The sequence below is a fragment of the Alnus glutinosa genome, chromosome 2 (assembly GCF_958979055.1).
Source record: "Alnus glutinosa chromosome 2, dhAlnGlut1.1, whole genome shotgun sequence".
Lineage (NCBI taxonomy): Eukaryota > Viridiplantae > Streptophyta > Magnoliopsida > Fagales > Betulaceae > Alnus > Alnus glutinosa.
In genome coordinates, this window is record NC_084887.1 from 31,365,534 (window position 1) to 31,377,288 (window position 11,755).

An 11,755-nucleotide genomic window follows, 5' to 3' on the forward strand; every position below is an offset into this window, starting at 1 on the left:
CCTATCCTAAAAAGTAACCAAACAGCATTTACTTTACCCAGTTTTTGCATTTAATGCATGCACCATCCAAACAGCATTTGAATTAGGGTAGCATAGTAAAGAAAGCCTTTATTAATTAAGAAATGGTCCGGCACAAAAAGGTTGAGCTAGTTTGTTAATTATCTCTAGTGACAGCATTTAAAGAAAGGGGTTAGTTCCCAATAGAAAGAGTTAAGGATCCCATATATATAAATTAAGAGATTGACTTCGATTTAGCCTAGGGTTTTGAAAACCCTGACACACACAGAGAGGGGGTGTAGTCAACGAGACGGTCATGTGGAGGAAGACATAATAAAACCCACCATGCCAAACAAGGTCGGTCGTTGTTCAATGCTGAAAGATTAGGAAGGGAATATTTGGGAGGATGAAAAGGGGGAATTGGAATTTAGAAGAGATAATAATGTAGGATTAGGGTTTATGATGCGTATACGCATGAAAGCAAACAAAAACCCCTTTGTGGGTCTCTCACTCTCACTCAGGTCAATGGGGGTCTTTCTATATATATATATATATATATATATATATATATATATATATATCTTCTCCAAGATTTTGTTAAAAAAAAAAAAAAAAATTAAAACTATCATGTGCGTTTACTACTCTCTTGCGGCTTGCCTCTTGCCTGCCCATATGTTTAGGGAAATGAGACCCCCCATCAATATATTTTCAGAAGAAAAAAAATATTATGAGGGAGACAGTGAGAGAGAGAGAGCGAGGAGGGTGGGGGAAAAGGAATCACACATGAGGGTGTCTTTCTCTCTCTAACGTTTTTTATCCCGTCCTCCGGGGAAGGGAAATCCAAAGTGATCATCATTTTTTTTGGTGCATTTTGTGGGTTTTGACCAGAGAGAGACAGAGCTTGTGCTCTTCTTCTTTCTTCTTCAACTGTCATTTTCCTAGATATACTCTCGAGGAACACCGGACCTAAATCCCCTTCTCCCTCTTTTACTTTCCCTGCCTTTCTGGGTTTCTTTTATTATATATGTCTTCCTTCTTTGCTTAAGAACACATCTCTCTCTCTCTCTCTCTCTCTCTCTCTCTCTCTCTCTCTCTCTCTCTCTTCCCCATCCCTTTATCTTTCCTTCTCTTGAGCATGTCTGTTTCTTTTAGAAGATAGCAGATTTCTTCTTTGCTAATTCAACTCCGATCCCTTAGAGTTATATATATCTACCCCTTTCGTCTTAAAAGCATACCAAGCTGTTCGTTGATAGCTTTCCGTGTATTTTTGGCAGGAAAAAAAAAATGTATCTTCAAGAAGGAGCAGAAAAATTACAGACCCACATGTCATAGATACTTTTCTTTAGTTTCTTTAATATAAAGTTGAATTAAGCAAAAGAAAAGCTTCTATTTGGTAAAGACGGTTAATGAAGATGCCCTTGGAAGGGATTTTCATTGAACCCTCTTCAACCCCACATCCTGATCTTTCCCTCAACATTTCTCCTCCCAACACTTCATCTTCTTCAAATATTTGCAATACCAGTAATGACCCCAGAGCTCATACTGAGCTCTCTCTTGGGAGGAATTGCAGAGGTAGAGCTGAAGAACCGCCACAAAATCCTTATCAACAACAAAGTAATCATCATCTTCTTCATCACCAGTACTCTAACAATCACACCTTAAATCACATCAATAATGGGGTTTCGCTACTGGATGTGTCATCAGACGGTTTGAGGCCGATCAAGGGGATTCCGGTGTATCACAGCCGTTCATTTCCCTTCTTGCCCATGGACCACACAAGAGAGAAAGATCCCAAGATGTGCTTCTACCAAATTCCTTCTTATCCCTCTTTGTCTTCCTCTTCTGCGTCTCATTCACCTTCTCCATACTACGGAGGGCCGGGCTTGGATCCCATGTCAATCATGTCTACAGCAAGGTTTAATGGGCTCGCAACAGATGCTTTCAAATCTAACCAATTGCACCATCATCATCACCACAATCAGTACGGGATTGGAGCTTCTGATCCGCCTTCTCATGGGATGATGAGATCAAGATTTTTGCCTAAGCTCCCAACAAAGCGGAGTATGAGAGCACCGAGGATGCGCTGGACTAGCACACTCCATGCTCGATTCGTTCACGCTGTTGAGCTTCTTGGCGGCCACGAAAGTAAATATTTCTTGCTTTTTCTTTTGATCTGTTTGTAGGATTTTGTATATTGAGTTTTAGATTTTGTGCGTGTTGTCAGGAGCTACACCAAAGTCAGTTCTTGAGCTCATGGATGTCAAGGATCTCACATTAGCTCATGTCAAGAGCCATTTACAGGTAAATATCAGAATCTCTCTCTCTCTCTCTCTGTAGCACATTCATCTTGGAATTAAGGTGTTGATCTTTCTCACCGGCACAGTAGCCGATGAAAGCAGTGAATGACTGAATGATGAATGAATGAGTGAATTAAAGACTAGTGATCTATGTATGAGTATATAGCTTCTGAGACAGGACAGACAGCTTCCGCTTTCTCAGAGAGAGAGAGAGAGAGAGAGAGAGAGAGAGAGAAAAAAAAAGTAGAATGACGACAGACAAAAGTAGTCATCATTTCTCAATAACACACATCATTACAACCTTAACGAACATCAACTTCGTGGTTAACGATGAAACCAGCTGAGAGAGTGAGTGAGAGAGAGAGGGATAGCTAGAGATCTGATTTCTTTTTTTCTTTTTCTTTTTTAATTTTGTTTCACATTATATACTCATTTATGGGCCGTGCTTAATTATCTTTACTTGATTATATATATCCAAGTGTTGGAATGTCTTTACAAATGATTCCCAATGGCTTTGCAGATGTATCGGACTGTTAAGACCACTGACAAGCCTGCAGCATCATCAGGTAATTCGTATTGCTTAGCCTTCAGCTTCTTTTAGCAGCCTTATCTTTTTCTTACCCCTTACGTTGTTCTTTTCCCATTGTTTTTACTCCACCCATTTGGTAAATTCTCCCTTTCTCATTTCCATTCGTGTCTTCTAATCCTATAATATTTAAAGACAGGGTTGCCCGTGAATATATACCACATGCATGCATACATAACATTGATGAAGGCATGCGTCCAATAATCATACATGATACATCCACATATATATAATATATAGTTACTGATCACATTTTCTATATGCGTGCATGACTTAAGCATTCACATGAAAGTCGATCTTGGTTTTCCTTGAAGGCCAATCGGATGGATCTGGTGAGGACGAAATCTTCCCTATGGGGCGCGCTACTGACCGTGTCATTCGTCCATATACCGATCAACGAGGACCGTCTGATCAGCCCGTGCAACAAGATCATATGGACTATCCTTCCTCCACTCTGTGGAGTAACTCTTCCAGGTAGCTTCACCTCTCTCTCTCTCTCTCTCTCTCTCTCTCTCTCTCTCTCATTCCTTTTGCTTTTGCATGGTAGCTTAGCTTAGAAACGAAACCCACGTCAACCATTTTTGAAGAATAAAAGGGTTCTTGCGGCAGCTTTTGCTTTATTTCTGTTTGTTTGTTTCTCTCTCTCTATCTCTCTCCCTTTTTTTATCTTTTGTCTCGGAAGATTTTTATTTAAGCTGAGATATACATGAGATTTAATTTGTAGCTTTGATAGGTATCAATTAAAAGTTACAGACAAAATCAAGGTTAACACCTTTTCTTTTCTTTTTTAATTTATTCGATCGTTTAATAATTATGACTGTTGGTCTATTAAAATCGATCTGGTTCTTATTCTGTCCACGAGGATATTGCATATATGACCAAAAAGACCACTCTACTGACGCTGAGTGCTTTCCTCTTTTCAAGGTTCACATTAAGTAGTACTGTATATATATTTATATATATTAATAATAGATATAATCATATATGTTCGAGGTACCAGCTTCCATTGTAATGTTCTTCACCTTTTTTCATTAGATTTCTTTCCTCTTTTCGCCTTTAATTTGTTTAATTTTGTTTGAGTATAAAACCTAGGAGGCCGGCCAACTAGTTAGTGGAACCTGTCGGCCAGGAAATATAATGGCTGCTAGATTAATTAAGAGTGATCATAGGATGAAGTTTAGCTAGCCTGTCCTTGGGAGGTTTAATTAATTAATTAGTTTAAATTTCCTTTTTCATGCATCTACAACCGCTAATTAATTCAAAATTGGATGCTTAATTCTTTGCACTTCATTGTGTCACTGATTCCATTATTGGGGGAATGATGATAAAGTATAAGGAATTAATATAGTGAAAATCATATACTTTTGGATACACGAAACAGTACTATGAGGCTTCATTATCATCTTTCCTGTCTAAGAATCCTTATATCAGAAATATGTGATCCAGTTTATCAATTCAATATATATGCAAAGAAAAAAAAATATTATCGAAGTGTTAGCATGTTCAATATAAATTAAACGGTGTAATAACCGATCAAATTAATCATGCATTATTAGGAATGACCTGAGAGCCTAGCTAATTAACAATGTGCACAAAAAGAAACTTAATTTACTTATTTTAAAATAATTTCTGCTAATGATCGATCATTATGCTAATTCAACTTTTATTCTAAATTAGTTGAGGGTCATAATTAGTTTAAGAACTCATGAAATTAGTGGCTTTCTTGCTTCGAGTCTGACTCTAGTGATCACATGAGAATGGTTTTGTTTTGTTAATCCTCAACCTTCTGAGAAGTTGATATCCGGCCCTTCAGAAAAAGAACTTAATTATCTGATTCTAACAAGATAGATAGAAAAGTTGTAATATACAGAATAATTGCAGTTTAATTGAATTTTTTTATTTGTTAACTTTTGATTTGGTATCCGAGGAAAGGATTTTAAACAGGCATATCTGACTGTGTGCTTTAAATATGTGTATATATACAACCTACTTTCATTATTACCAAATAAAATACTTATGGTCATTTGACCGTACGTATTAAATTAATATTTCTTATTTATTTAAGATCACAAAGTGATTCTTACAATTTTATGTAATATTTACATTTATTAAAAAATGTTTAAGGGAAATGATTATATATATTGCATCTAATTGGATTTTACTCAACTTTGTAGATTACGCTGATCAACATCAGATTAACCATTAATATGAAGACCCAATAATTAACCATATTGATATGCATGTGATTGTTTAGATCAAGAAGAACATAAGCATCCAGTAATTAGTCATAACTAGAGCTTAGGGCTTGAAAATGAAATGGCTTTATATATGGACATTCCTAGAAATAATTGAAGTACATGTGGAGTAATTAGCTACAAATTGAATCTTTGTTTAATTAACCAAATCAAACTCAGATGAAGTTTTACTTAATTAGTTAAATACAAAAACATCATGCATAGAATAAGTTATATCCAAATATACTGGCCTGCACTTTTGAGATGCCATTTCCTTCCTACATATTTTTCCAATCTATATTTTGAGTCTTTTTAGGTAGTTCATGTAAATTTGGCTAAGAAAAAGGGATTGATAAGAAATTTAAAGAAATGGAATTAAAGAAGAAAATGATCGAATTCTCTCTCTAGCAGGGGTTTCAGAGAAAATATTTTGAAGAAAATTTAATTTAGATAAAAATTGTACAAATTAATTTCGATAAAACAAACAAAAACTAAAAGATTAATACGTCAACAATATGTGTTACGCTAGCTACTATATATACTACATAGATATTAAAGTGAGGAGATAATTAACTATGACAGTATCTGAGTAATTATCAATAATAATAACATGTATATTATCTATAACGTACATTTAAATCCTAATCTAATCCTAATTTTAATGTTATCAATAAAGATAACTTACTATCTCTAAGTTTTTATAGTCTTAAACTCCTAATGAAATTATAAATTTTTATTCTAAATTAAGATAATCTTGCTACTACAAGGCTTCTTCTGCCATAGGATGTAGACCCATAAATCCCCTTAAAATGACCTTGTCCTCAATGCCCTAAAATTTCCTTTTTTTCGTTTCCTAAACCAATCAAAGAGGGTAGAATTCTTTTTCTTCCTTTTCTTCCTTTTCATGAACCACGTGGGCACTACTGGGAGATTTGCGAAGGCGCGACTGGAGTAGTGCGGCTGATATGTTGGGTACGATGGGGTCTAGCAAATTTTGTTCTTTGGTGGGGATGGTGGGTTTTTGGTGGATTTGTATGTGGTGTTTAATTGGGTTGCAGGCAGTGCTGGATTTTCTGAATTGATGAGTTATGTGGTGGTTGAATAATATGGATTGATGGATTGGTTGTAGTCGTTGGGGATGTTTGATGAAGATTGGAGGGATATTTTTGGTTGGCGGTGACGTGTTGTGGCTTTGATACCAAGTTGTTATGGACTTAATTTCTCAAGCACATAACAGATAAAATAAGGGTAGTTCGAAGAACCCTAATGCCTCACAAATCAACTCTAGAGCTAAATAATATTAATCTTTGCTTTCTTATTAAAGAACTTATGGTGCCTTTAAATAAACACTTACAATGCAAAGTATAAGTAAAAGACTAATTAGAATAAACCACTTCTAATGTTATCAATAATAATAACATATATATCATCTATAACATTTAAATCATAATCTAATATTAATTCTGATGTTATCAATAAAGATAACTTATTATCTCTAAGTTATTCTAGTCTTAAACTTCTAATAAAATTATACATTAATTCTTATTTTAAATTAAGACTTCTTTTGTCATAGGATGTTGACTGTAACACCAAATCCCTTTGTATCTTTTACTCATATATGTCAAACGAAAAACAAAGTGAAAATTAGTAAAATTACTAGCCTAAAAACTGATACAATTACCTTAGTTTATTTATGTAAGGATTTATTTTCTTCAATAAGAGGGCATTGACATATCAAGTTGAAGAGAGCTGAAAGTATGTCATAAATTTCCGAACTAAATATGTGTGTCTCTGTGTGTTATATGCTTTGTTTGATATAGGTTAAGTAGTTGTAATAATTTAGAGAAGAAAAAGAGCCAAAAAATAAATTTAGAGAGGAAAACGTCCAAAACCATCTCATCTCCAGATCTCCTCCATGTAAACTGGTTAATTATAATCCGTTGTATATATATATATATGCTGACCCATCATTAACTACTCTTGTCAAATATGTAGATAGATAGCAGATAATATACACAAAAAGCCATTGCTTCAAATTGAAACTCTAGATAGGATAGGGGAAGAGGTATGACTAGTTGACTACTGTCAGGTGCATGAGACGAGACAAGTAAAAAAGATGTGCTTCTTGCTATATATAATTATCATGTAGACGTTTAATTGGTAATCCATACATCAAAGTGATTAAGAAAATATTAAAAAAAAAAAACCCATATTATTGTCCACTGAATTAATGGGGGGGGGGAACATAAATTCTGTGTTTCTTGAGTGTTTTTTTTTTTTTTTTGTTAAGTACTCCTTATGCTCACCTAGCTTAATTAAGCATGTGAGATCCTCGTTTTTATTTAAATATTTTCCGCATTGGTTTCCTCACTCAATCCAGTTAATGATTCTAATTAATTAGAAGATCGATCGAGTATAGTTTTTCCATGTTTAGAGCTGAGCTGATCATGAATCTGTTTCATTGAAATTTATTTAAAGCTGTAACTAATCTTCCGAGATCAATTGTTATACATAAATCCAATATATAAAGGGGAAATTTGCTTGGTCTATCTCTTTTTACCATGCAATATATATATATGTCTGTATGACAAATAATCTATCATCGAAATAGTTTGGGGCTAACTAACTCAATTCAAAACTTAATTTCGGTAGTAGAGAGGCTTGGGCACAAGCTAACCCCAATGCAATGGAGGGGCCCAAACCAGCATCCTTCGAGCCACAACAAAGATCAAGAGGACACAATTTGCAGGTACTGATTTAATTATTCCATGGAGTCCCATCATATAATATGAATCAATTATGCTCCTCAAAATAATTCTTAAGACATGCATGCATGCATCATGTGATGATCATGACATGTTTTCCCAAAAACCCATTCAATATATATGTATATATATATATATATATATGCACAGTAATCAAATTTCCACAAAAATTACAGGAATGTGATTCAACTCAACTGAAGAGCTACTTTGGGTCTAACTTGGAGTGCAAGAACCCAAGCTTGGAGTTCACATTAGGCAGACCAGACTGGCATAGCAAAAGAACATGACTAATTCACTGTCTCCCCACTTTTTCTTGTTTTTGAGTTCATTATCTTCGTGATTGAGAAGTCATAGATATATATATATATATATATAAAGGGTGCTTGTGAGGAAGAGGAAACCTTAGACAATCAAAGTTAATCAATCTGTTGATTGGACGTACGTACATGCGTGCGTACGTGCAACCTATTTTGGGACCAGTAATTGTGTGTGGCTACAGCCTACAGCTAGCTCTACCATGCATGTGCGTGCAAACATGAGAAAATATATTACAAGTGATCGAGAGGAACGAGAATCGATGCTAATTAAGCAGTTCACGTTTCAAAGCAAGCCCGTACGTAAACGCAGCTCATACTTGTAAACGTCAATGGCAGAGCTTTTCTTCAAGATCGATCAGCTGGCGGACAAATTAAGCTCCACTGCATGCATGCATGTTGATGTGGTAATCTGTAATACTGATTTCTGTTGCTGTTAGATTAATTACTTGTAATTCCATCACATTCATGTAAAGTCAATATTGATAATGAAACCGGGAAATGGGAATTAATCCTTCCGATTTAATTTACAGAAACGCTTCAGGCTTTTCTTTTTCTTTTTCTTTTTGACTGAATATTGACAACTAGCTGTACGTCAGGCTGTGTTTTTCGTGTTGCCATTTATTCTTTAAGCGATTCTCACGAGGTTTTTTAATATGATTAGACCAAAAAAAAAATTAATACATATTCACGCTTTTCATATATTTAATGGACACATGTACGTCACTTTTTAAAACGATATTGTTTGTAAGAAGTTTTATAGCATTAGGATCGGAGCCTAGCTAGCTAGGAGGATCCATAGCAGCCATCAAATTCTTTTTACAATTCGTTTCGACGGGAATAGAGCTGGTTCTATAGTGTTTGAGGTTTAAGGCGATAAATTTAAATGACACATTTTTTTTATATATTTAAATATTATTCTTCTCATTTTTTAAGATGTAAAATTACTAATTAATTTTTATATTCAAAAAAATTTAATATATCTTTTTCAATTGATAATATGGTTAATCTACTTAACTATTTTTGTTTTTAAATTATAATATTTATAATATGATAAAATAATAATGATTTATTTTTAAAATAATAAGTAAAATTGGAAGATAATAAAATAACCTAAAAATTCTAATATACGTGGACGAGAATCAGAAGAAGGCCATTACCTAGTCAGTTAAAACAAGCTGATGTAGCTAGCTTCAAATCTAGGCCCGATCGAGATAATTTACTAGATTTCCCTATTTTGTTCACCGGATTAGGCTAATTAGGAAATCTCTTAACAGAAATTTAATGTTAACGTATGCTTAAAATTGAACAAATCCTCACTTTAATTTGTCCTAATTAATCATGGTACGTATACGTAGCTCTTTGGGAAAGGGATATGTTGATGCAAGCAAGACAAGATAATTAAAGATAATAGAGGGGTTGGAGTAGAAATTGCAAAGTAAAAAAAAGGTTGTCGGTGTAAAATACTTTTGTTCTTCTTGACAAGACCTCGATTGATTGTGGCTTTCCGTGAGATTCCTGTAGAATTTTATGCTGTTCGGCTTATGCTTTCATGTTTGATGGTGGTAGCAGTGGTGTAGAGCTTTCCTGTTTGTGTTGCTACCATATGTATTTGATGGCGGCGGCGTAGGCGGCGTAGGCGTAGGTTTGAAGAGAAGAGAAGGGCTCGGATTTGGAGCCCACAAGAGACATGACATGTCATTTAATTCAAAAAAAATATTTTTATTAATTTAACTAGTCATTTTTTAAAATTATTAAACAACAAACTGTGTAAATGTTTCTTTACTTTAAATAAATATTATTTTTTATTATTGATAAAGTTAACCGTCAAAAGCATTCAATGCATTAACTTTAATTCAAGCCAAATGTTTTGGAGCATTCAATGTAAAAAAATAATATTAAAAAATTATAATATTTACCTTTTTTGCTTTTTGAATGTAAAGAGTGTTAATGATAAAGAATTTGTTAAATTGTAGTTTTTGTAAATTTTGTTAAATATATATATATATATATATATATATATATATATATATATATATATATATATATATATATATATATATATATATAAAGAGCTCATTGGTGTTAGAGCATTCACAATGAACTCTCTACTTCTAGTTTTTCTCTAAAATTTTAACAAAATACACCATTTAACAAACTCTATAAATCCATGTTAAATTTAACTCTCGTCAATAATACTCTCTGTATGTAAAGAGTACAAAAGTGAAAGTTCAATTTTTTAATCTTCTTTCTCTTTCATACTCTTTCTTCTTTCCTCTCAACTAAAGTAAATTTTTAATATTTTTAATGCAAAGAGTTCAAAAGTTAATTCCATCAATATAATAGAATATTTAGTTAAAAGAAGAAAAATATTTAGAGAATTTGATACTTAATAGTTTCGAAAAGTGACTAACTAAATCAACTAAAGTAAGTTTTTAGAATTAAATAAAAATAAATAAAATTGAAGAGTTCAATGTAAATGCTTGGTTGGATATTAATGAACTAGTGACTGACGTGAATATATATATACTAAAAAAAATTTAACCTTTATAGATATTTTGAGAATGGTGTCTAAGATGAATACTAGATCATCTTCTGGTGTTCTCTTAGTGTTCTCCTGGAATAGCATAGATGTAATTTTTTAATCTAAAAAATTACATTTATGCCATCCAAAAAAACATAGATGTAATTTTTTAATTACATATATGCCATTCCAAGAAAACACTAGGAGAACACCAGGAGATGCTCTAACATTTTTCAGGTGTCTAAAATCCAATAAAAGATGAACCTCTATATTCTCCCCTTTCCTTTATTTGAATTAAAATAAAATATAAAATAAAAAATGAAGAAGAAGAAGATGAACCTTTTATATCTATTTTTGATAAATGTGTAAAAAATCTGATAAAAGATGAACTGGTGGCAGACTTGGGGGGCCTACTCAACATGTACTTCCGTCACTGGAAATGACTCGTTTTTTTTTTTTTTTCGGTTACCGACGAGCAGGCCCTTTGAGCATGACTAGTAACTTTCGCTACTGTTTCATCCAAGCTTTAAGGGCACATACGGGTAACGTCGTATACTCTTGGTTCAGAGATGTCTTTGGCTGCACGATCCTTTATTTGCCAAAATCAGCAATCAAACAAAGAAACCCACTCATTATAGAATCCAACTTGGACTAGACCCTAATCTTCTATCATGCAACAAATAGTATAAGAGAAACTTAAACATAAGGGATTTAAAGGGAGCAGATTGTAATACTCCAATCCCACATTGAAAAGATAAATAGCCCATCAAAAGGTATCAAAGAAACCTCAACAAAATTTAAAGGGAGAAGATTATAGCATCTCAGTCCCATATTGGGAAGATGAATAACCCACATAGACTAGCAGACTACAAACTCTAATCTGACTGGATTAGCCAATAGACCAACAGGTTTGCGGAAAATACATTCAAATCCTAATGAGCAGCAGGGGATTTCTTGTTAGGTAAAAAGTGAGATTTTAATTAAATAGAGATCTAATACGAGAAATCGCTATCTTGTCTTGGTATGACCCAAACGAGA

General features: G+C 33.6%; 1 protein-coding gene across 2 annotated transcripts; it reads left to right on the forward strand.

Annotated features, from left to right (window-relative positions):
- The first annotated feature begins 742 nt into the window (after positions 1–742).
- On the forward strand, positions 743–8,729 carry LOC133859583 (transcription repressor KAN1). Of its 2 annotated transcripts, none has more exons than XM_062295024.1 (6): positions 743–2,142; positions 2,222–2,298; positions 2,815–2,860; positions 3,195–3,354; positions 7,767–7,863; positions 8,056–8,729. In XM_062295024.1, the coding sequence occupies exons 1-6, from the start codon at positions 1,404–1,406 to the stop codon at positions 8,164–8,166; spliced, it is 1,230 nt and encodes a 409-aa protein (XP_062151008.1). In that variant the 5' UTR covers positions 743–1,403; the 3' UTR covers positions 8,167–8,729. The 2 variants fall into 2 exon arrangements, with proteins under 2 accessions (XP_062151008.1, XP_062151009.1); XM_062295025.1 differs by having other exon boundaries at positions 7,770–7,863.
- Positions 8,730–11,755: the final 3,026 nt, after the last annotated feature.

What these genes read in the sequence shown, in the direction of transcription:
- LOC133859583 (XM_062295024.1), top strand. Translation starts at nt 1,404, where the DNA reads ATGAAGATGCCCTTGGAAGGGATTTTCATTGAACCCTCTTCAACCCCA. An exon ending in ATGTCAAGAGCCATTTACAG is followed by an intron (nt 2,299 to 2,814) that starts GTAAATATCAGA and finishes ATGGCTTTGCAG; the next exon opens with ATGTATCGGACTGTTAAGAC. An exon ending in CAAGCCTGCAGCATCATCAG is followed by an intron (nt 2,861 to 3,194) that starts GTAATTCGTATT and finishes TTTTCCTTGAAG; the next exon opens with GCCAATCGGATGGATCTGGT.